A 25,708-nucleotide genomic window follows, 5' to 3' on the forward strand; every position below is an offset into this window, starting at 1 on the left:
TTGTAGGGCAGGAGGAGGTTACAGAGATAGGGAGGGGCGAGGGCCATGGAGGTGATTTGAACACGAGGATGAGAATTTTAAACTCGAGGTGGTGCTGGACTGGGAGCCAATGCAGATTAGCTTTCTTACATTCGTATTGTAGGGGATTCAAGAAATTGGTGGGAAGAAGTGACAATAAAAAGATGCCGAGATGTGTAATTCACTCTGTTATTATCAATCTTCCCCAAGGTTTGGAAGAGGATAAAAAATTGGGATCAGGGATGTCGGACATGGCACAGGACGTTAAACCGAAGCCAGCTGTGCCCATGAAACCATCGGCTGTGGGCTCCCAGTTGCTGGGATACGTAGGAATCGACACCATCATTGAGCAGATGCGACGGAAGACTATGAAGACCGGATTCGATTTTAACATCATGGTCGTAGGTGAGAATTTAGATGTTGCATTTAACCTCACAGGTTGCGCCACAGGTTAGCAAGGCCATATAAAAAAAACAAACCCAGCACTAGGGTTTATTTCCAGAGGGATAGAATTGAAAAGTAGGGAAGTTATGCTAAACCTGTATCGAACCGTGGTTAGACCACACTTGGAGTACTGCGTACAGTTCTGGTCGCCATATTATAAAAAGGATATAGAGTCACCGGAGAGGCTGCAGAGAAGATTTACAAGGATGATACCAGAAATGCGAGGGTATACATATCAGGAAAGGATGAACAGGAAGAGAAGGCTGAGGGGTGACCTAATGGAGGTCTTTAAAATTCTGAAAGGTTTTGATAGAGTGGATACAGAGAGAATGTTTCCACTTGTGGGGAAGAAACATAGAAACATAGAAGACAGGAGCAGGAGTAGGCCATTCGGCCCCTCGAGCCTGCTCCGCCATTCAATGCGATCATGACTGATCATCCAAATTCAGTACCCGGTCCCTGCTTTCTCCCCATACCCCTTGATCCCTTTAGCCTTAAGAAATATATCCAACTCCTTCTTGAATATATTTAATGAATTGGCCTCTACTGCCTTCTGTGGTAGAGAATTCCACAGGTTCACCACTCTCTGGGTGAAGAAATTCCTCCTCATCTCTGTCCTAAATGGCTTACCCCTTATCCTTAGACTGTGACCCCTGGTTCTGGACTCCCTGACCATCAGGAACATCCTTCCTGCATCTAATCTGTCCAGTCCTGTTAGAATTTTATAAGTTTCAATGAGATCCCCTCTCATTCTTCTAAACTCCAGCGAGTACAAGCCCAATCGACCCAATCTCTCCTCATACGTCATTCCTACCATCCCAGGTATCAGCCTGGTGAATCTTCGCTGCACTCCTTCCATGGCAAGAACATCCTTCCTCAGATAAGGCGACCAAAACTGCACACAATACTCAAGATGTGGTCTCACCAAGGCCCTGTACAACTGCAGCAAGACATCCTTGTTCCTGTACTCAAACCCTCTCGCTACGAAGGCCAACATACCATTTGCCTTCTTAACCGCCTGCTGCACCTGCATGCTTACCTTCAGCCACTGGTGCACAAGGATGCCCAGGTCTCGTTGCACTTCCCCTTCTCCCAATCTATTGCCATTCAGATAATAATCTGCCTTCTTGCTTTTGACACCAAAGTGGATAACCTCGCATTTATCCACGTTATATTGCATCTGCCATGCTTCTGCCCAATCACCCAACCTGTCCAAATCATACTGGAGTTTCTCAGCATCCTCCTCACAGCACACACGCCCACCCAGCTTTGTGTCATCTGCAAACTTGGAGATATTACATCTAGTTCCCTCGTCCAGGTCATTAATATATATTGTGAATAGCTGGGGTCCAAGGACCGATCCCTGCGGTACCCCACTAGTCACTGCCTGCCACTCAGAAAAAGACCCGTTTATTCCAACTCTTTGCTTTCTATCTGCCAACCAGTTCTCTATCCAAGTCAATACCTTGCCCCCAATCCCATGTGCCTTAACTTTACACGCTAATCTCTTATGCGGGACCTTATCGAAAGCCTTTTGAAAGTCCAAATACACCACATCCACTGGTTCTCCCTTATCTATTTTACCAGTTACATCCTCAAAGAATTCCAGTAGATTAGTCAAGCACGATTTACCTTTTGTAAATCCATGTTGACTTTGTCCAATCCGGTCACTGTTTTCCAAGTGCTCTGCTATTACATCTTTTATAATGGACTCTAGCATTTTCCCCACTACCGATGTCAGGCTTACCGGTCTGTAATTCGCCGTTTTCTCTCTACCACCTTTTTTGAACAGTGGGGAGACTAATAAGCATATGAGGGAGAAGGGAATAGAGGGTGATGCTGATAGATTTAGATGAGGAAAGACGGGAGGAGGCTCGAGTGGAGCATAAACGCCGGCATGGACTGGTTGGGCCGAATGACCAGTTTCTTGCCGTATATCCTGTGTAATCCTATGTAACATTTGCACTTCCCGAATTTTCCTCTCTTGACTTGGTAACCAGAGGGCACAGATTTAAGGTGATTGGCTAAAGAACCAGAGGGGGGATGAGGAGAATTTTTTTTTACGCAGCGAGTTGTTGTGATCTGGAATGCGCTGCCTGAAAGGACGGTGGAAGCGGATTCAATAATAACTTTCAAAAGGGAATTGGATAAATACTTGAAAAGGAAAAAAATTTGCAGGGCCACGGGGAAAGAGTGGGGGGAGTGGGATTGTTTGGGTAGCTCTTTCAAAGATCCGGCACGGAATCGATGGGCCAAATGGCCTCCTTCTGTGCCGTTATAACTCTATGGCCTAGAAATTCACTATAGCCCCGTTTGGGGTGCCAGCCTCGCCAGGGCATTAAAAGTAGCGCCCCGGAAGCAGTCGCGACTGCCCGCCGGAAATTCAGTTGGCGCACCCCAGAGGGAAGCGCAGCGCTACTGGAGGTGCCCCGCATCCCTCTTGGGGCGCTGCAACTGAATATCGCTGCGCAACGTGCCGCAGCGCCACACGCTGCGGCACGGCGCGCTGCGGTACTGCAGGCCTTCCTCCCCATCTTAAAGGGGAGGGGCCTTGTGCAGCGCGATCGAGGATCGCGAGTGCCGGCAAAAGAGCCCGGCACCGAGGAGAAGTGCCGGGCTCTTGGAACGCAGTCGGCACTCCGCGGGGCGGGGGCTCAGGAGGCCGGGGACGGCAGCGCAGAGAGGTGCTGGCAGGCGGCCAGCAACAAAAATGGCCCCCCGCACCTCTCCTTTAATTAGCGCCTCTACCGCCGCAGGTAGGCCCCCCCATAACCGGTCACACATAGCGTCCGGCTTTAAAGCAGGAGGCGCATCTAAATATCGTGATCGGGACGTTAGCGGGGTGCTGCGCACACCGATGACGTCATCGGTAGCGGCGCAGCACTAACGGCTAGCGCCACCACTAGCGTCCCGCTGAATGTAGCGGGAGGCGTGGCCAGTGGCTTCCAACCCACTTAGCGCCCTCTTAAGGCGCTAACGGGTGGCGCAGCCCACTGAATTTCTAGGCCTGTGACTCTAAGATTCTGTGATTCTTTGATTCAGCTCCAGGGATGAACAGTGGTGGTGTTCCGAGTGAGTTTCAGATCAGGGAACTTGGTTCCAAAAATGTGTTTTTATTCAGAGATTTAGAGGAAAAGCCAAGGCCCACAGTGCAGGATAACGTCAAAGGTTGAAAAGCTTAGGAGAGAAGACCAGGTGAATCCTACTGGTAAGAATCCCCTTGGAGGGGGGCTGATAATGAGTATTCAGGGGTCCTTTAAGAGAACCTCCGCTTTATGAAAGGATCTGATGACAAGTTCCTTCCTTTTCAGGGATCCTGATGATAGACTGCTTCTTGTAATGTGTTTCACTTGAAGAAATGAATAAGGAGGTGTATGTGCCTTAACTTCCGCCAAGGACATTAGGGAGTTTATTAAATAAACAAGATGGGGTTGGGACAGGTGGTTCCAGCAGGCCTTTCCTGAAAGTAAGAAGCTATCTGTGCAGCTACATCAAGAAACATTCAGCTATTATAGGGGGTTGGAGTATAAGAGTAAGGAAGTCTTGCTACAATTGTACAGGGCCCTTGGTGAGACCACACCTGGAGTACTGTGCACAGTTGTGGTCTCCTTATCTAAGGAAGGATATACTTGCCTTGGAGGCGGTGCAATGAAGGTTCACTAGATTGATCCCTGGGATGAGAGGGCTGTCCTATGAGGAGAGATTGTGTAGAATGGGCCTATACTCTCTGGAGTTTAGAAGAATGAGAGGTGATCTCATTGAAACATACAAGATTCTGAGGGGGATTGGCAGGGTAGATACTGAGAGGTTGTTTCCCCTGGCTGGAGTGTCTAGAACTAGGGGTCATAGTCTCAGGATAAGGGGTCGGCCATTTAAGACTGAGATGAGGAGGAATTTCTTCACTCAGAGGGTTGTGAATCTTTGGAATTCTCTGCCCCAGAGGGCTGTGAATGCTGAGTCTTTGAGGATATTCAAGGCTGAGATCGATAGATTTTTGGACTCTAGGGGAATCAAGGGATTTGGGAATCGGGCGGGAAAGTGGAGTTGGGGTCGATGATCAGCCCTGATCTTAGTGAATGGCGGAGCAGGCTCGAGGGGCCGTATGGCCGACTCCTGCTCCTAATTCTTAAGTTCATATGTTTTCCGGGAAGTGTGAGTGCGAAATCAGCTGAGGACAGAATCAGGCTTGGCTGTGATGCTCCCCATGCCTAAATAGCCCGTCAACATCCACAGTCGAGGCTGCTGCAGGGGATCAGAGGGTGTGTAATGGAATGGAGGACTGCAGAAGCGGAGAGGAAATAGAAGGAATTTTTACATAGAATTACGCAGAATGTACAGCACAGAAACAGGCCATTCGGCCCAACTGGTCCGTGCTGGTGTTTATGCTCCACACCAGCCTCCTCCCAACCTACTTCATCTCACCCTATCAGCATAACCTTCTATTCCTTTCTCCCCCCGGGCAACGTTCCCGCTAAGGTGTGCGGCCATGCGGCCGCGCAGTAATCTCAAAGGTCCCGCGCAGGCCGCTCACTGGCTTCTCCATTGTAAATACCGCGCATGTGCAGAAATTTAAAGGGACCACGCATTAAAAGAAACAGGCAGTGCAGAACAAAGCGCAGCCTACAGAGAACATTGCCTTCATATACCTTCCTAGCTTTCCCTTAAATGCATCGATGGTATTCGCATCAACCACTCCCTGTGGTAGCGAGTTCCACATTCTCACCGCTCTCTGGGTAAAGAAGTTTCACCTGAATTCCCTATTGGATTTATTAGCCCCTATGACCCTATTATATTGATGGCCCCTAGTTTTGGTCTCCTTCACAAGTGGAAACGTCTTCTCTGCGTAACCCTATCAAACCCCTTCATAGTTTAAAGACCTCGATCAGGTCACCTCTCAGTCTTCTCTTTTCTAGAGAAAAGAGCCCCCGCCTGTTTAGTCTTTCCTGATGGTTGTACCCTCTCAGTTCTGGTATCGTCCTTGTAAATCTTTTTGGCACTTTCTCTGGTGCTTCTGCATCATTTTGGTTATATGGAGACCAGGACTGTTCACAGTACTCTAAGTGTGGTCTACCCAAGGTTCCATATAAGTTGATGCAATACGGATTCCGCCCACTAAGGGGCACAATGGACGCGATCTTCACCGCACGTCAATTACAAGAGAAATGCAGGGAACAGCACCAACCGCTGTACATGGCCTTCTTTGATCTCACAAAGGCCTTCAACACTGTCAACCGTGAGGGATTATGGAGTGTCCTCCTCAAATTCGTCTGCCCTCAAAAGTTTGTCACCATCCTCCGCCTGCTTCACAATGACATGCAAGCCGTGATCCTGACCAACGGTTCCACCACAGACCCAATTCACGTACGAACCGGGGTCAAGCAAGGCTGTGTCATCGCACCAATGCTCTTCTTGATCTTCCTTGCTGCAATGCTCCATCTCACCCTCAGTAAGCTCCCCGCTGGAGTGGAGCTAATTTACAGAACAAACGGGAAACTGTTCAACCTCCGTCGCCTCCAGTCCAGATCCAAGGTCGTCCCATCCTCTGTCGTCGAATTACAGTATGCTGACGACGCTTGCGTCTGCGCTCACTCGGAGGTCGAACTCCAAACCATTATCAACACCTTCACTAAAGCGAACGAGAGCATGGGCCTTACACTAAACACCCATAAAACAAAGGTCCTCTACCAACCTGCCCCCGCCACACAGTACTGCCCCCCGATTATCAAAATCCACGACAAGGCCTTGGACAACGTGGACCACTTTCCATACCTCAGGAGCCTACTGTCAACAAGGGCAGATGTCGACGACGAAGTCCAACACTGCCTTCAGTGTGGCAGTGCAGCCTTCGGTCGTCTGAGGAAGAGAGTGTTTGAAGACCAGGACCTCAAACCTGGCACTAAGCTCATGGTCTACAGAGCAGCAGTGATACCCCGCCCTGCTGTATGCCTCAGAGACATGGACCATGTACAGCAGGCACCTCAAAGCACTGGAGAGGTACCACCAACGCTGCCTCCGCAAGATCCTGCAATTCCATTGGCAGGATAGGCACACCAACGTCAGTGTTCTTGCTCAGGCCAACATCCCCAGCATCGAAGCTTTGACCACACTCGATCAGCTCCGATGGACGGGTCACATTGTCCGCATGCCCGATACGAGACTCCCAAAACAAGCGCTCTTCTCGGAGCTCCAGCACGGCAAGAGAGTCCCAGGTGGGCAGAGGAAATGTTTCAAGGACACCCTCAAAGCCTCCTTGAAAAAGTGTAACATCCCCACCGACACCTGGGAATCCCTGGCCCAAGACCGCACAAAGTGGAGGAGAAGCATCCGGGAAGGCGCGGAACACCTCGAGTCTCTTCGCCGGGAGCAAGCGGAAGCCAAGCGCAGGCAGCGCAAGGAGCGCACGTCAACCCAAGCACCCAACCCACCCGCCCCTTCAATCACCGTCTGCCCCACCTGTGACAGAGACTGCAGGTCCCGCATTGGACTCATCAGTCACCTGAGAACTCATTTTTAATGTGGAAGCAAGTCATCCTCGGTTCCGAGGGACTGCCTAAGAAGAGAGGAATATAAATTGAACAAAAGTTCTCTGCTTTTGAATTCTATTCCTCTCGAAATGAACCCCAGAGTGTTGTTTGCATAGAAACATAGAAAAATAGGAGCAGGAGTCGGCCATTCGGCCCTTCAAGCCCGCTCCACCATTCAATATGATCATGGCTGATCCTCTATCTCAATACCATATTCCCGCTCTCTCCCCATACCCCTTGATGCCTTTTGTGTCTAGAAATCTATCTATCTCCTTCTTAAATATATTCAGTGACTTGGCCTCCACAGCCTTCTGTGGTAGAGAATCCCACAGGTTCACCACCCTCTGAGTGAAGAAATTTCTCCTCATCTCAGTCCTAAATGTCCTATCCCGTATCCTGAGACTGTGACCCCTCGTTCTAGACCTCCCAGCCGGGGGGGGGGGGTCTAGAACACATGTTAACCTGCATTGCTACTTTTAATGATTTGTGTATCTGTAACCCAAGATCCCTTTGCGCCTCTGCCCCATTTGTACATTATTTTCCAAGGAGTAGGTGGCCCCCTTGCTCCCTCTACCAAAATGCACCACCTCACACCTATCTATATTCAAATTCATTTGTTACATTTTTAAAAAATATATACTAATCTCCTCACCTCTGTTTCTGTAGGTCAGAGTGGCTTGGGGAAGTCAACACTGGTGAACACGTTGTTTAAGTCCCAAGTCAGTCGGAAATCTTGCGGCAGGAACCGAGAAGACAAAGCCCCTAAAACTGTGGAGATCAGAACAGTTGGTCATGGTGAGGTCACTTGCGGTTTGTTTTTTTTCTCACTTTTTCCGGGTACAAATCAACCGAGACTGAAATACTTTTCTAAATAATTAGTTTTATTGACATTAAGGCACGAGAGTTCGACAGATAAAGATGCTTACAACCTTATCCGGGAGTAGAACTCAGAAGTAAGGGTGATCAAATCCTCCTTCTGGGAGAATGAGGGGTTAATTCTTCCTTGACGTCTTCTTTGAACTGCTGTGTGTTCTGCCTCCTAGAAATCACTGTAAAATGGTGGTTTATAAACCCTCTTTGCTGCTGTAAAACAGCTTGCTGTTGTTTTTCTCTCTCTGTCTCTCGCTCGCATGGCTTGAGAAGACAGCTGTCTCTGTTCTGCTTTCCTTATCTCTAACCGTGTCCTTCAAAAGTACAGCAAATCTTGAACAACACTTTCTTTCGTCGACGGCCTGAAGCAATAATGACACGCATGAGCTTGGTCAAGCTTCCCAGCGTGCCTACTGATTTTGGCCAAGTTTAACCGTTCTGTGTTCTGTCCTTTGCCGTTAACCAAATTCTGCTCTTTTACCAAGTAATCCAGGGTTTCTAGTCATAAATAACAACAGAAAATGCTGGAAAAACTCAGCAAGTCAGGCAACATCCGTGGAGAGAAATTTGAGTTGACGTTTCGGGTTGGACCCTTCTTCAAAACTGGAAAGAAAAGAAACTAGATCGAAGGCAGGGCTGCGATCGGACAAAAGAATAAAAGAAACAAAAGAAGTAAAAGAGATTAGAAGCTAGACGAGATGGTAATAGGCTGGGATTGGGTGTAAAGTGTACTGGCAGGGCAAAAGATAGCTGCCAGGTGTGAGAGAGAAACAAAAGGAAAGGGGCGGGGGGGGGAAAGGAGCCCTGCCTTCGATCTAGTTTCTTTTCTTTCCAGTTTTGAAGAAGGGTCCAACCCGAAACGTCAACTCAAATTTCTCTCCACGGATGTTGCCTGACCTGCTGAGTTTTTCCAGCATTTTCTGTTGTTATTTCGGATTTCCAACATCTGCAGTATTTTGCTATCGTACCAGGGTTTCTAGTCCGTCCTTTGGTCCTTCTCAAAAGACAGGAATTAAAAGGCCAACCTTCGATACACCGCCTGCCACTTCACAGTAAAGTGCAATCAGATAAAAAGGCGGTCAACGCATTTCAAATTGAGTTCTACTGAGAAACCACACAAGCTTTGCTTTTACCATGTGGGATGTGTGTAACATGCTCCAGCCTGTGTTATCCTGTATGTAACATGCTCCAGCCTGTGTTATCCTGTATGTAACATGCTTCAGTCTGTGTCATCCTGTATGTAACACGCTCCAGCCTGTGTCATCCTGTATGTAACATGCTCCAGCCTGTGTCATCCTGTATGTAACATGCTCCAGCCTGTGTCATCCTGGATGTAACATGCTCCAGCCTGTGTCATCCTGTATGTAACATGCTCCAGCCTGTGTCATCCTGTATGTAACATGCTCCAGCCTGTGTCATTCTGTATGTAACATGCTCCAGCCTGTGTCATCCTGTATGTAACATGCTCCAGCCTGTGTCATCCTGTATGTAACATGCTCCAGCCTGTGTCATCCTGTATGTAACATACTCCAGCCTGTGTCATCCTGTATGTAACATGCTCCAGCCTGTGTCATCCTGTGTGTAACATGCTCCAGCCTGTGTCACCCTGTATGTAACACGCTCCAGCCTGGGTCACCCTGTATGTAACACACTCCAGCCTGGGTTACCCTGTATGTAACACACTCCAGCCTAGGTTATCCTGTATGTATGTAACACACTCCAGCCTGGGTTACTCTGTATGTATGTAACACGCTCCAGCCTGGGTTACCCTGTATGTAACACACTCCAGCCTGGGTTACCCTGTATGTAACACACTCCAGCCTGGTTTATCCTGTATGTATGTAACACACTCCAGCCTGGGTTACTCTGTATGTATGTAACACACTCCAGCCTGGGTTACCCTGTATGTATGTAACGCACTCCAGCCTGGGTTACTCTGTATGTATGTAACACACTCCAGCCTGGGTTATCCTGTATGTATGTAACACACTCCAGCCTGGGTTACCCTGTATGTATGTAACACACTCCAGCCTGGGTTACCCTGTATGTATGTAACACACTCCAGCCTGGGTTACTCTGTATGTATGTAACAAACTCCAGCCTGGGTTACTCTGTATGTATGTAACATGCTCCAGCCTGGGTTACTCTGTATGTATGTAACACACTCCAGCCTGGGTTACTCTGTATGTATGTAACACACTCCAGCCTGGGTTACCCTGTATGTATGTAACACACTCCAGCCTGGGTTACCCTGTATGTATGTAACACACTCCAGCCTGGGTTATCCTGTATGTATGTAACATGCTCCAGCCTGGGTTACCCTAGTTCTACGTCATGACCAGTAGGATAAATCAGATGGCAGATGGTGCAGCCAATTATTTTGTTGCCGTGGCAGCTGAGGTCAAACATCCCGAAGCTGGAGTGTGCTGGCCACTCAAACAAGAGGCCGGATCCTGTTAGAGTAACTAAAAATAGATCACTGACTGCCCAACCAGAAAAAAATAATCTGTATCCATAATTGTAAAAACCTGTATCAAATCTCCTCTTCGCTTCCCGTGCTTCAGTGGAAATAGTCGCAGTTTCTCAATTTTCTTTTGGTAATTATAAATCCCTGGCACCATCCTGGTGAATCGGTACTGTACCTGCTCTAAACGCCTTTAATGTTAGAATCATCACAAAATCATAGAGTACAATGTGGGATAATGTGAGGTTATCCACTTTGGAAGGAAGAATGAAAAAGCAAATTATTATTTAAATGGAGACAGACTACAGAATGCTGCGGTACAGAGGGATCTGGGGGCCCGAGTACAGGAAACACAAAAAGTTAGCATGTAGGTACAGCAAGTAATTAGGAAGGCTAATGGAATGTTGGCCTTTATTGCAAGGGGTATGGAGTATAAAAGTAGGGAAGTTTTGATGCAACTTTACAGGGCGTTGGTGAGACCGCACCTGGAGTACTGCGTACAGTTTTGGTCTCCATATTTAAGGAAGGATATACTTGCATTGGAAGCAGTGCAGAGAAGGTTCATGAGGTTGATTCCTGGGATGAAGGGGTTGACAGATGATGAAAGGTTGAGCAGGTTGGGCCTATACTCATTGGAGTTTAGAAGAATGAGAGGGGATCTTATTCTGAGGGGGCTTGACAGGGTGGATGCTGGGAGGAAGTTTCCCCTCGTGGGGGAATCTAGAACTAGGGGGCATAGTTTCAGAATAAGGGGTCGCCCATTTAAGACGGAGATGAGGAGGAATTTCTTCTCTCAGAGGGTCGTGAACCTTTGGAATTCTCTTCCCCAGAGAGCTGTGGAGGCGGAGTCAGTGAATATATTCAAGGCGGAGATTGACAGACATTTGAACTACAGGGGAGTCAAGGGGTGTGGGGAGAGAGCGGGAAAGTGGTGTTGAGGACAAGATTGGATCAGCCATGATCTTATTGAATGGCGGAGCAGGCTCGAGGGGCCGATTGGCCGACTCCTGCTCCTGTTTCTTATGTTCTTAAATTTACGGCACAGAAGGAGGCCATTCGGCCCATCATGTCTGTGCCGATTATTCTCTCTCTGTAAAGGGCACACAGCGCTCTAACTGTGCCCGGCCCAACGTTTTCCACAGACTTATCATTCCCTCTTTACTCTTGCACTCTGCCCCATTATCACAGAATCACAGAATCACCACAGTGCAGATAGAGGCCATTTCGGCCCATCGAGCCTGCACCAACACATATCCCACCCGATCCCCGTAACCCCTACACCAACACATATCCCACCCTATCCCCGTAACCCCACGTATTTAATCCCCTAACACTAAAGGTCAATTTATCATAGCCAAATCAACCTAACCCGCACATCTTTGGACTGTGGGAGGAAACCGGAGCACCCGGAGGAAACCCACGCAGACACAGAGAGAATGTGCAAACTCCACACAAACAGTCGCCCGAGGCCGGATTTGAACCCGGGTCCCTGGCGCTGTGAGGCAACAGTGCTAACCACTATGCCACCGTGCCCCCCTTATGAAACCAGAAGGAGCAGATCTCAGAGCTCCTTTGCCGACCCAGACACTGATTGCCTTTCTTTGTTACAGTTATTGAGGAGAAAGGGGTGAAGATGAAGCTGACAGTTATCGACACACCAGGATTCGGAGATCAAATCAACAATGACAACTGGTATGTTGCTAGGACACTCTAACCACACACACACACTGGCAGGCGAGGATTTCCAATGAAGGGCTTTGAAGAACGGCACTGGCTCCGAAAGGCTGAGAACAGCCATTAGGGGGTTGAGGGAACTTGAGGTTAACTTTGACAAGTGTGAATTCTCATCGAATCATAGAAATTTATTCGGCCCATCCTCTCTGCGCCGGCCGAAAAAGAGCTATTCCAGCCTAATCCCACTTTCCAGCTCTTGGCCCGTAGCCCTGTAGCTTACGGCACTTCAAGTGCATATCCAAGTACTTTTTAACTGTGCTGAGGGTTTAGAAACATAGAAACATAGAAGATAGGAGCAGGAGTAAGCCATTCGGCCCCTCGAGCCTGCTCCGCCATTCAATGCAATCATGGCTGATCATCCAATTTCAGTACCCGGTCCCTGCTTTCTCCCCATACCCCTTGATCCCTTTAGCCTTAAGAAGTATATCCAACTCCTTCTTGAATATATTTAATGAATTGGCCTCTACTGCCTTCTGTGGTAGAGAATTCCACAGGTTCACCACTCTCTGGGTGAAGAAATTCCTCCTCATCTCTGTCCTAAAAACCCCTTATACTTAGACTGTGACCCCTGGTTTCTGCCTCTACCACCCTTTCAGGCAGTGAGTTCCAGACCCCCACCACCCTCTGGGTGAAAAAAGTTCTCCTCAACTCCTCTCTAAACCTTCCCCCAATTACTTTAAATCTAAGCCCCCTGGTTATTGACCTCTCTGCTTAATTGTATGATATTTATCACAAGCCCACTTGGCATGGCCGGGCACCCCTGGGAATGGGAACAGGGCCTTAAAAAATTACAAATTACAAAGAACAAAAATGTAAAATTTAATTGCAGCTATTTTATATTTTGTTCCTGGTGGTAAACTCTGACGCCTCTGCTGAGGCCTCGCTCCCATGACGCATGAATGGGAAAGCCTTGCTTAAAGTTTAGGATTACAAATGTACTCAGATTTCAAAAATAAAATTAAAAAAAAAGGCAGACAGCAAGTTTGAGAAATGCAAATTGTGGGCAGGTGAGGGAGGGTGGTAAAGAATGAAGGCCTAGAAATTCAGTTGGGCGCGCCAGCCGTTAGCGCCTTAGGAGGAGTAGATCTCGAGCGCTGGGCGCTTAGCGCCCGGGCGCAGCGCGATCTGCGCCTCGCCCCAACTTCAGTACACATTTAGTGCCGGCGCAAAGTCTTAGCGCGCACCCTGCTGCGCGCGCAGATCATGACGTCATTTCGTCGTGCAACGCCCTTTGTGCGCCCCGAACCGGAACTTCACTCGCGCCGGCCCATTGTGCGCCGGGCGGCCCTAACGACTGTGAAGTGGAACGGTACACAGCCGAGGCGGGCCGCGGGGAGCGCTAATTAAAGGGCACTTACCCTGCACTATAAAGGCCAGCCATTTTGCAGCATTCACTCTTGTGCAACGGTTTTTTGGAGAGAGACCAAGGAGGAGAGCTTACTGGTTTGGACCAACACTAGGACAGGTATTTTTGGCTCAGGCCAGAGCTTAGCAATTATCTTTGCCTTCATTGAGAGCTCAGTGTTTGCCAGCATATAATGGGGGCTGCATTGGGTGCCAACGCTGACTTTCAGCCTTATGCCAGAAGGGCTTACAGACGCCGTGAGAGAGTGGCAGCCCTGGCTAGACGCAGAGGGGGCAACAGGCGTCGCCAACTGAGGCCTTACCCACCCAGGGTATACCGCCAGCAGTCCTCCTATCTGACCATGTCTGCCGCGATGTGTGTTAGGAGGCTGCGATTCAGAAGGGAGGTGGTTGCAGACATCTGCCAGCTGCTTCACAGAGATCTGCAGCCACAGCTGATGCGCAGGACGTCTCTGTCGGTGGCAGTGAAGGTGACGGTGGCTCTCAACTTCTATGCCACCGGCTCCTTCCAATCCGCTGCTGGGGACATCGCTAACATCTCCCAGTTCGCCGTGCATTGCTGCATCCGCCAGGTGACCGAAGCCCTTTTCAGAAGGAGACATCAATTCATCTCCTTCCCCATGACCCTGGACAAGCAGCAGCAGCGTGCAATGGGATTTGCAAGAATAGCGGGCTTCCCCATGGTGCAGGGCGCCATTGACTGCACGCATGTGGCTTTGCGGGCACCTCTGGAGCATGCCGAGGATTACCGCAACCGGAAGGGCTACCATTCCCTCAACGTACAGCTGGTGTGTGACCACAGGCAGCGCATCCTAGCTGTCAATGCCCGCTTTCCAGGCAGCAGCCACGATGCCTTTATCCTGCGACAGACAACTGTGGCTGACATGTCCCAGGCACAGCCTCACCCAAGAGGATGGCTTATCGGAGACAAAGGCTATCCTTTGTGTATCTGGCTCATGACCCCGCTCCGCGCGCCCACGACCCCTGCTGAAGAGGCATACAACGAGAGCCATCAAGCGACTAGGAACATCATAGAACAAACAATCGGCGTCCTCAAGCAACGGTTCCGCTGTCTCGATCGCTCCGGGGGAGCCCTCCAGTATTCGCAGGAGTGAGTCTCCCAATTCGTCGTCGTTTGCTGCATGCTGCACAACCTGGCTATCCGCAGGACTCAGGCACTGCCACCTCACGTTGGACCACCACCTCAGGAGGAGGAGCAGGAGGAGCATGAGGAGGAGGAGGATGAGGAGTACCAGCCCAGGAGGGAGGCACAAGGTCCAAGGGCCGCCCGTCGGTGGCTTATTGAACGTCACTTCTAGGCCCCCTGTCAGGGAATGGCTTGTGCCAATGAAAGAACATGATTGCAGCCGCTCCGCAAGCCCTCAGCCGGTTAAGGCAACAAACACTTCAAAGATCAAACGTGGACAATGTTAATAAATAAAATGCTTTATTGTACAAACTCAGGGCCCTTCCCACATGAAAACCAAAAACAGACGAAACCCCAAAAAACACTCAAACACATTACTCGCTCCCACAACCTGGAGAGGATTAACAAAACAGTGCAACTAAAATGGCCGTCATCCTCGGCCTTCGTAAAAAACAAACATCACATCCTCGGCCTTCAAAAAACAAACATCCAATTCTCGGCCTTCAAAAAACAAACATCCAATTCTCGGCCTTCAAAAAACAAACATCCAATTCTCGGCCTCAAAAAACAAACATCCAATTCTCGGCCTCAAAAAAAAAACACAACTGGCCACACATTCGACTTTTTGGCCCGCTAGGGCGATGCCTTGGCCATCTTTGTGTGGCCCCTGCCCGCCCTGCTGCTCCTCCTCAAAGTAAGGCCATTGGCTGCTGCAAGGCTGGGGGCAGGCTCCAGAGGGGCACATGTCGTGACGGCAGATGCCCTTGGGGGTCGGCCTAGTCGAGGTCTGGCCGTCGAGCGGGCGGCTGTTGAATGCTGCAGCTGTGGCTGGCCAGCATCAGTCGCTGCAGCAGCTCCTGGCAGCTCCACTGGGGGAGTGGCAGTGGCGGCTGGAGGAATGGGGGCAAGCTGGCGGATGGCAGGCGCTCGCTGGTCGCCTGAGACACTGGCACTCGCCCGGGCCAGCACTGCAGCATGCGCACCAATCTGCCGAGGGACAGATCGCTGTGCTGCTGCAGCACGCCGGGTGCCCTGGCGATGCCTGGCTGACACAGCGAGTGTGGCAGCAGTGAGTGCCCGTGTTGACCTGTTCAGTGACCTCATCAGAGCACCCAGTGACTGCACGGCACCACTGATCAGCTGCCCACTCGCTGCCTGAGCTGCCCCGAATGCCGCCCGACTCGCTGCCTGCTCTGCCCCGAATTCCGCCAAACTGATGGCCTGTGAGGCCCCGACGTCGGTCACACTCCGAGAGAGGGACTCGATGGCCTCAGGCAACCGTGCCACTACCCCCATGAGCTCCGTGTGCCGGCGCTCCGAGTCCGCGGACAAGTCCTCGAGGCGTTCCATCTCCTCGGCGAAGACCATCTCCGGACTGGAGGCCGGACTCTCCCTCTGGGGAGAAGGCCGCCGAGCTGGCCGACCCTTCCTGCGTTGCTGGATGCCGCTGGGCCCAGCAATTGGACTCCCCTCTGACCCTTCCCCCCTCTGGGGAGAAGGCCGCTGAGCTTCCACCCCCCTCCCGCATTTCTGCAGGCCGCAGGTCCCATGAGCTCCCCTCCCCTCCGACACTTCCGCCACGCTCCCCTCCAGGGAAGACGTGTCCCCTACATTCGCATGGGTTGCCGCGGCTGAGGGTTCCCCTGATGGGCCGCCTTCCTCTTGCTCCTCCTCCTCCTCTTCTGAGGGGCTGTCACTGGCAAGTTCAGGGACCTCCTCCTCACCATCTGAAAGCAGGAAGGCACAAGAGTAGCTTTAGAGTGAGGAGAGGGCGTCAGCGAGGGATGCATGAGTGGTGGCATTCAGCGCATTGGTCGGACAGTGGCAAAGGATGTAGATCTGATGCGCAAGTGGGACGAGAGAGGTCCAAACGTTGATGTCCTTACCATTGGTGCCCAGAACAGGGTCGGCATCTCCACATGCAACGGGGCCAATCACCCGGCCACCCATGATGCGCTCCACGCGATGTTGCAGCTCGGTGAGCGGCTGGATCTGGGGTCGGCCTCCCCCGGTCGCAGTCCGGCTCTTCTTATTATTGGCCAGCTTGGCCTGCAAGAGAAAGGACGGCCTCTAAGTACAGTGTGTCGCCCTGATCTTGTGTGCACTGCCTCCCATGGTGGAATAGCTTGGCCAGTGTGTTAAGTGCAGAATGTGCAATTGATGTTCATGCCTGTCCCATAGCTGCTGGATGAGGGCTGGCCATTAGGGCTTTCAGGTCCCTTTGCCCATAATGTGAGGTGCACATGCAAGGATGAGGCGGTCACTGGAAAGGGCACTCACCCTGACAATCCGAGTGAGGTCATTAAACTTTTTGCGGCATTGGACACTTGTCCTGGGGGCCTCGCTGTTGGCTGACACCTTGCTGGCGACATGCCTCCAGGCTCTCCGGTAGACGCGAACCGGCGCCTTCCTGCCATTGTCCGGGTACAAAATATGGCGCCTCTTCGCCACACCACCAACCAGCACACTCAGATCAAGCCCTGAGAAGCGCTGCGCTCGTTCACGGGCCTTCTGCATGGCTTCAGGCGCTATTTGGGTCCAGCAGCAGTGTTCAGGCCTAGCTGGAGGGCTCCACTATCCAGGGCGTGGCAGCAGACCAAGTCGACCCTTCCCCCTTAAGAGCTGGCCGGCGCCAGGGTGTCTGCTGTCAATCACAAGATGGCCGCACCTGCGCTGCGCCCGGCCTCGGCGCTCTCGCTCAGCACCTCCGGCTTAGCGCCTAAAGAGAGGCATGCAGCGCCAGTTTTAGCGCTCGAGCAAACTCTTAGGGCGAAGCTAATGAATATCGGAGAAGTGGCCTCAATTCTGCGCCGGGCGCAAACTTTAGCGGCCGCCCGACTTTACCGCCCCAAAAGTGGCTACAATGAATTTCTAGGCCTTCGAAGTGTTTAACCTGAGCGTGTTTAGACGGAGTTCCTACTCTCTGAGTGACTCACTCCCAGGTACAGTGCGTGTTATTTTCTGAGTGATTCACTCCGAGTGCCTGTTATTCTGTGAGTGATTCACTCCAAGTGCCTGGTGTTCTGTCTGACTCTAACATTACTGTGGGTCATTAATATACAAATCCTTAACACAGTCGCCTATAGTTCCTCTCGTCACTATTTCCACTGAGGTGTTGAACTAAACGGACACCCCCCACTAAAATAGTGACGGGTTTGAGACGAACACATCAAGCGTACGTACACAGTCTCCCGCGGCGTAAAGTCAGGGTGTGTGCTGCCCACTCGCGGGTGGGTCTTATTCTCTGTGTGGCCAGAGGGCGCTGACATGTCCTTGGTCTGTCGTAGCTGGGAGCCAATCGAGAAGTACATCAGTGAACAGTACGAAAAGTTCCTGAAGGAGGAGGCGAACATCTCGAGGAAGAAGCGAATCCCCGATACCCGCGTGCACTGCTGCCTGTACTTCATCTCACCCACCGGACACTCGTACGTATTGAACACGTTAACATGTATTGCACAACAGCCTCTCCCCTCCTGCCATAAGGCCATGGGAAGAGCTAACGAACTTCCAGGTTTAAATTACAAGAGGCTAGAGAATGTAAAGACCAGAAGGTTATGATGATCCTACATAAAACCTTAATAAGACCTCAGTTAGAGTATTGTGGGCACGACTGGGCTCCGCACTATAGGTATTGAGGCTTAGAGAGGATACAGTGCAGATCCACTAGATTCTGCCTACAGAAAAAGACTTGCATTTCTATAGCGCCATTCATGACCACTGGACGCTCCAAAGTGCTTTACAGCCAATGAAGTACTTTTGAAGTGTAGTCACTGTTGTAATGTAGGAAACGCGGCAGCCAATTTGCGCACAGCAAGGTCCCACAAATAGCAATGTAATAATGACCAGATAATTTGCTTTAGTGACGCTGGTTGAGGGATAAATATTGGGCAGGTCTCCCCTGATCATCTTCAATTAGTGCCATAGGATCTTTTACATCTACCTGAGAGAGCAGACAGGGCCTTGGTTAAAGTCTCATTCAAAAGCCAGCACCTCTGACAGTGCAGCACTCCCTCAGCACTCCACTGGAGTGTCAGCCTGGATTTTTGTGCTGTAGGAATTAATACACACTAGCGGGGTTGGGGTTATTGTCTCTGGCCAGTCAGAAGCCTCTGAGCTGCTCCAGGGACCCCCGTGCGGTTTCGAAGCTTTCCCCTATTGCTGGTTCTGACCGCCAGACTTATTCGGTAGCGATGTAGACAGAAAACGTGACTCGTGGTTTGGGTGCAAAACAGACAAGTATTTATTGAAACAAAAAGAAAGAAACAACTTAAAATTAATCGATACAACACACCTATGCCTGGTACAGCACTTTTGCTTAACACAGTTCACTTATCGTTTACTGCAGCACTCTTTTGCTTAGTGGCTTTACTTAAATACAGCACCTTTAACTAGTGCAACACACCTTTAATACAGTACACTTTGCTCACTACAGCACCTCTGCTTAGTGGCTTTTACTTAAATACAGCACTTTAATACAGCTACTTAGTGTCCACTGAAGCACCTTTCTGCTTAGCGCAACATTGTTACTCAAATACAGCACTTTACTTCTTACAAATCACTTAATGTTCACTACAGCACGTCCCTGCTTAGTGCAACACTTTTATTTAAATACAGCACTTTTAATACAGAGCTCAGTGTTCACTACAGCACTTCTCTGCTAGTGCAACACTGTTACTTAAATAGGGGAGGAGAGAACGGACACAACGAGGGAAAATCGACTAAAATTAGTTCTAACAAAATTCCCCCTTAATTCCCACCCCTATACCTATTCTAAGTTGCCTTGTAATGGGCCAGAAAAATATATGATCACCAATGAACGCCTGCCCCGTGCCCTTGCGGTTTTAGATTCTTCACCACCCTGAAGATGGAGACACCCCAGTGTTTAAAACTAACTGCTGGTGTTCCACTCCCTTGGGCGGGCTCCTGAGTTGTAGAGGGCACGGAGGCGAGGCTGCAGAGAGAGAGAGAGAGAGAGATGGCTTCTTGAGAAGCTATCTTATACTCCATTTGGGGCCGAAACCTTCCCGCCCTGATCCAGGTGCATCTGGGCTGAACAAAAGGGATCCAAACTGTCCCCATTGTCTGTGATGGGTTTGGATGAATTACCCATTCATCGTACTGAGTTTGAATGGAGCTGTCTTGGTTTGAAAAAAACATGTATTTCTATAATTGCTGAGTAAACAGCTTTGGAAGTTAGTGTAAACAAAAGTCATTGTCCTGTGGTCAAACTGAAACCGCAGTCTCAAGTGGTTAATCCTTTGTGTAAACATAGTAGCAGTTTCTGTCGATTATCTCTACATGGAGGGGAATTCCCTGAACTGCCTTTGATTGGCAGTTTGACTGCTCCATTGCCTCAGGGCTGGGATTTTTTCTAAATCCTTTGTCAGCCATCTTTGATCTTCCCTTTTCCTATGTCCACAGTCTGTGCCCTGACACGAGGTCGGGCGGCCATTTTGAGCCCTGGATTTTTAAAGGTATATTACCCAGGTATTCTTTAATAAATAACAATCTTCGGAACTGTAGGAAATTTCAAAATTATTGTGAAATCCTTACAGTGCTCAAGTCTCAGGAGTGGGACTTGAACCCACAACCTTGTGATTCAGAAGCGACGTTGCTACCCACTGAGCCACAGCTGACACATCCCTTCAGATGCGGTGCCATTCTCTCCAAAGTGAGCGCACACTGCCCTGTGTTTCTCCACGTCCCTCTGAGACTGATCAGTCTGCTCATCTCCAACATCTACCGGCCGACGATTGAATTCTACAACTCTGTCGACCACCAAAACTAACTTAATAAACCCCGCTGAGACCCGGGAACAAAACCAGACACAGACGCAGAATGATCCATGGAGGGATTTAAATACAAATACAGTACGATAAGGAGGTGGGAAAAGCTTATTGAACTGCCCAAAATAGCCAACACACTTAATAAGAACATGAGGGATGAGAGGGTTGTCCTATGATGAGAGATTGAGTAGATTGGGCCTATACACTCTGCAGTTTAGAAGGATGAGAGTTGACCTCATTGAAACATACAAGATTCTGAAGGGAAATAGCAACAGAAAACGCTGGGAAAACTCAGCAGGCCAGGGCAGCATCCGTGGAGAGAGAAACAGAGTCCACGTTGCAGGTCAAAGACCCTTCGTCAGAACTGGAAAAAAAGCAGGAAAAGGGATAGATTTTAAAGCAAGTGGGGGCTGGGAAAAGGGGGAGGGGATGAAAGAACAACCGGGAAGGTCAGAGATAGGATAGAAAACAGGAGAGATTAAGAGACTTTGAGAGACATTAAGAGATATTCAAGGAACAAAGGATGGCTCTAGATGAAGTGTGAATGGCCCTGGCAGAATGAAGGACTGAAGGGGATTGACAGGGTAGATGCTGAGAGGTTGTTTCCCCTGGCGGAGAGTCTAGAACTAGGGGGCATAGTCTCAGGATAAGGGGTCGGCCATTTAGGACTGAGATGAGGAGGAATTTCTTCACTCAGAGGGTGGTGAATCTTTGGAATTCTCTGCCCCAGAGGGCTGTGGACTCTCAGTCTTTGAATATATTCAAGGCTGAGATCGATAGATTTTTGGACTCTAGGGGAATCAAGGGATTTGGGAATCGGGCGGGAAAGTGGAGTTGAGGTCGAAGATCAGCCATGATCTTATTGAATGGCGGAGCAGGCCTGAGGGGCCGTATGGCCGACTCCTGCTCCTAATTCTTATGTTCACACATAATGTCTTATAAGTGGCGCCTTTATAATTAACTTCAATGGCAAAGGCAAATGGTTAGCCCGATGTAGGCCGCGTGGTGGTGGGGACTGTAATGGCGCTGGCCATGGTGGTTCCAAGCCAAACAGACCAGGGTAGCTGATCTCAGCTGCGGTGACAGGAGGGGGAGGGAGGAGCACCTATACAGCACCCCTGGACACTGAGGAGGGGAAAGTCCAGTGAGGCTCCCACTCCTGCACGTGGGGTTTGGGTGAGGATATGGTTGGGCTCGACTCTGATGGCATCGACAGACGCACCGGCCAGGCTCACAGGCAGGGATGGTCTTTAGCGGAAGGTCCAAGAGGGTTGCCAGCATCTGGCCACACTGCTCCTTCAGGAAAGCATGGCCTCAACGTGGAAACCCCTGAGGCCTCCTCTGCACCCACGGATACCTGACTGATGCATTTCTCCTTGCAGGCTGCGCCCGCTGGATGTCGAGTTTATGAAGCGCCTGGGAAAAATAATGAACATTATCCCTGTCATCGCAAAAGCCGACACAATGACCCTGGAGGAGAGGCATGAATTTAAACTGAGGGTGAGTCGGTCGCAACCCTTGCCTCCTTGGGTGATGGTGCCTGTAAACAGATACCCGGTGATGACGCAGAATCCGTAAATTCTTTCAAAGGCATTTAAATGTCTACTTCAAAAGAGGGGGAGTTCATGAAGCTCAACAGAAGCTCGAGGAACAGCGCCTCATCTTTCAATTGGCGCTTTACAGTCTTCCGGACTCAACAGTGAGCTCGACAATTTCAGATCCTAACCACTGCTCCCATTTTTTTTGGACAGCGGGTGCTGATTGATAATGGTTCTGCTGTTGCCATTTACACCTCCTCTAGACCCATCTTTTGTTTCTTCACTTGTCCCATTACTGTCTCCTTTTGCCTTGCACCATCATCCCTTTTGTCTTTTAATCTCTCCTGCCTTTCACCCTATCACAGACCTTCCCCTTTGTTCTTTCCTCCCCTCCCCCCTTTCCCTGCCCTGACACTTGCTTAAAATCTGTTACATCTCTAACTTCTTCCAGTTCTGACGAAAGGTTATCGTCCTGAAACGTTAACTCTGTTTCTCGCTCCACAGATGCTGCCTGACCTGCTGAGTATTTCCAGCATTGTCGGTTTTATATCAATAACATAATATACATAAAACCAAAATCGCTTCCAAGGCAAGAAGTTAATAATCTCAGAATTTTAGTCTCTTATTTTTAGTGCACTTTGTGTTAACAACCCGTCAGTGCTATTTTCATCAAGTTTCAAATAAATGTGCTGAGGATTGTGTTAAAATATTGCAGAAAGGCATTTTAACCAAACCTGTTAAGAAAAGTGCTAAAAAAAACACCTAGAGAGAATTACATTTACAAAAAGTTGTCTAAAATTCAGCAATTCGGGTGTGGAGGTCAGTCCAGTAAAAATTGAAAATGCTGATGTTGAATCCCGACAACTCGATCACCGGTACGCTGTAGGGAGGGGAGAGATTGTCGCTTCACCTGACTCACTGTTTCAACCCGACTCTGCAACCTCATTCCCTGCTGTCCATGATTCAGCCAGATCCAGGGGCACCGACTGGTGATTTGTTTTTAATTCCCTTCGTGTTTTTACATGTCAGGTGCGGAAGGAGCTGGAGGCAAATGGTATTGAGTTCTACCCACAGAGAGAATTTGATGAAGACATGGAAGATAAGATGGAGAATGACAAGATCAGGGTGAGTAGGAATCCAATCATGTTCCACATAAGGCCATGTTTGTCAGATGAATATTTGAAGCTCTCAACCTGAGGTGTGTACAGGTGTGCGTAGATGTATGTACAGGTGCGCACAGATATGGGGAGGTGTACAGATTTGTACAGATATATATATATATGTGTGTGTAGGTGTACAGGAGTGTGCATGCATTGAGTTATAATAGATAGAGATAGAGGGATAGGCAAATAGATAGACAGATTAAAAAAAAGAAAGCCTTGCATTTCTATAGCGCCTTTCACAACCTCAGGATGTCCCAAAGCGCTTTACAGCCAATGAAGTACTTTTTGAAGTGTAGCCACTGTTGTAATGTAAGAAACACGGCAGCCAATTTGCACACAGCAAGCTCCCACAAACAGCAATGTGATAATGACCAGATAATCTGTTTTTTTGTGATGTTGATTGAGGGATAAATATTGGCCAGGGCACCGGGGAGAACTCCCCTGCTCTTCTTCGAAATAGTGCCGTGGGGTCTTTTACGTCCACCTGAGAGGGCAGACGGGGCCTCGGTTTAACGTCTCATCCAAAGGACGTCACCTCCGACAGTGCCGCACTCTCTCAGCACTGCACTGGAGTGTCAGCCTAGATTTTTGTGCTCAAGTGTCTGGAGTGGGACTTGAACCCACAACCTTCTGACTCTTCATCTTGTGTTGTGTTTTTTCTATCCCACAGGAAACTATGCCATTTGCCATCGTTGGCAGTGACACGGAGTATCAAATAAATGGGAAGAGAGTCTTGGGAAGGAAAACCCCATGGGGAATCATTGAGGGTAAGTGCTGAGACTCGTTACTTAGAGTAGCTGTTATATATTCAGTTGGTTAGCGCCTCCCGTTAGCGCCAGCAGTTGGCAGTAGCGCCAGGGTGAGGCGAATCCAGCGACGCACGGCAAATTCAGACCCCCCCCCCATTGTGCCACTGGTATGAGGTACTGCCGGGGACTTCAACTGCAGGCTGATTGTGACGTCAGTACTGGGCGCCCAATCTGCAACGTTGATTTTCGCCACCTACCTCAGCGCCTTGTCCAGACAGAGACCGGGAGAGGAAAGCGCACAACTGCAGGACGCCGGCTCCAGGGGCGTTATTTAAAGGCAATCACTCGCAGCTGTCAGGGCATGTTAGTTTCAGTGGTTTCTTGTCGGTTTCAGCCAGTGGATCACTTTGTAGGAGTAATTTCAAGGTTCTTTTTGATCAGCAGTGTTCTGGCAAGTGCAAAGTGCCTCCATTTATTGTTCAAAGGTTCAAACTGCTACACTTGGCAACATTAATGGGGGTTGTACTGGCGCCACCTCGCCCTCCAGGATCTATGGTGGAGGGAGCGTAGTCAGACAGAAATACAGGAACAATGAGGAGGGAGATCAGGGCTCTCACCAGGAGGCCTTACCCTCCGAGGGTATTCCGACAGCACTTCTCCTACCTTCAATTAAGCGAGGAGCAGTGTATTAGACAGCTCCGCTTCACCAAGGTGGTGGTCACAGAACACTGCCATGTCCTCCAAACAGACCTCTAGCCTCACAGCAGGATGACTTAAACCCCAGATCCCTTTTGCTTACCACATGCCCATCATGCCATCTGTGTGTCATTCCATATCACAGCGTCCTCCTGGGCGCAAAGGTAAAATGAGACCACAAAATATTGCAAACTCCATTAATAAATTTATGCATACACATATCACATTCATTCTAATAACTAATGACCCTTGTGCCTGCCATAGTTGAATAGCTGTCATTGTGTGCAAGGTGTGAGATGTGGGTGTGAGTGTTGGTATGTAGAGATTGTTGGTGGGTGAGTGCTGGGGGTCTGGTGTTTTGGGTAGTGTGTGAAGCTTGTGGTACAGATGGTGGTATGTAGCATTTGTTGAAGCATTCAATCACCCTGGCCGCCCGACTGAGGTGGATCTGCCATGAACACACCTGCTTCAGTCCTCCGGCTCCTTCTCCTTGTGCTTCTCCTTGCTGAGGCAGCTGCACAGCCAGCAAATGCTGAGAATGAGGTGCTGCAGCATCAATGAACCTCCCCTTTAAGTACTGGGAAGAACCTATGGCAATGATGAGTTGAGATTAGACTGCACCTGATATTGGTCCACCCTTTGAGTATAACGCCACTGAGCTAGGCCTTTAAGACTTGATTTAGCACCCCAATCATTTCTTTGAGCAGCGAGAATGAATTTTGCGTGCAGTCTAAAGCATCAGCGCCTGGCGCTAATTCTCAAACTTTTCTAAAGATACCGCCCATTCCTGGGCTATAATGAATTTCCAGCCCAGGCTGTGTGTATCTGGACTTGGTCGAACACAATAAGCGGAGAAACTTGCAAACCTATACTTAGGTGTCGGAAGTCAAACAGTTTAGAGAGTCCCCTCCGACTGGGCTGATATTACGCAGGGTGTGTCTGTTTCTAACCTGGTAGCAGCTCTCAATTCATACCCTAACTGCTCGTGCACGCCATATTTTCATATATGATGAAAATTGGACTTAAGCTCAGGATTAGTGCTAAGAGCATAAAAGTAAGTAGAATGGAAGGAATGAGTTACCGGGGGATGGCGGGCTTAACCTCAAGTGCCTATTGAAACCAAATCGGTCACAGCATTTAAGAGGGGATTAGATAAATACCTGAAGAAAAAAGATATTAAAAGGATGTGGAGGAAAAAGGGAAGTGGTAT

The 25,708-nt window shown here is 49.5% G+C and overlaps 1 protein-coding gene across 2 annotated transcripts in view; it reads left to right on the plus strand.

Moving 5' to 3' along the window:
- Positions 1-25,708, plus strand: part of septin3 (septin 3) — a 77,506-nt gene that overhangs the window by 48,429 nt on the left and 3,369 nt on the right. For both annotated transcript variants that reach the window (XM_085969576.1, XM_085969575.1), the window contains exons 2-8: positions 229-423; positions 7,653-7,781; positions 11,931-12,012; positions 17,854-17,991; positions 21,735-21,852; positions 22,920-23,015; positions 23,724-23,820. In XM_085969576.1, coding sequence (XP_085825702.1) covers positions 261-423; positions 7,653-7,781; positions 11,931-12,012; positions 17,854-17,991; positions 21,735-21,852; positions 22,920-23,015; positions 23,724-23,820 — 823 coding nt within the window. In that variant the 5' untranslated portion in view covers positions 229-260. The remainder of the gene's footprint in view (positions 1-228; positions 424-7,652; positions 7,782-11,930; positions 12,013-17,853; positions 17,992-21,734; positions 21,853-22,919; positions 23,016-23,723; positions 23,821-25,708) is intronic.

The sequence above is a fragment of the Somniosus microcephalus genome, chromosome 28 (genome assembly GCF_052327205.1).
Source record: "Somniosus microcephalus isolate GS21.2 chromosome 28, FLI_Smic_1.0, whole genome shotgun sequence".
In the NCBI taxonomy this organism is placed as follows: Eukaryota; Metazoa; Chordata; class Chondrichthyes; order Squaliformes; family Somniosidae; genus Somniosus; species Somniosus microcephalus.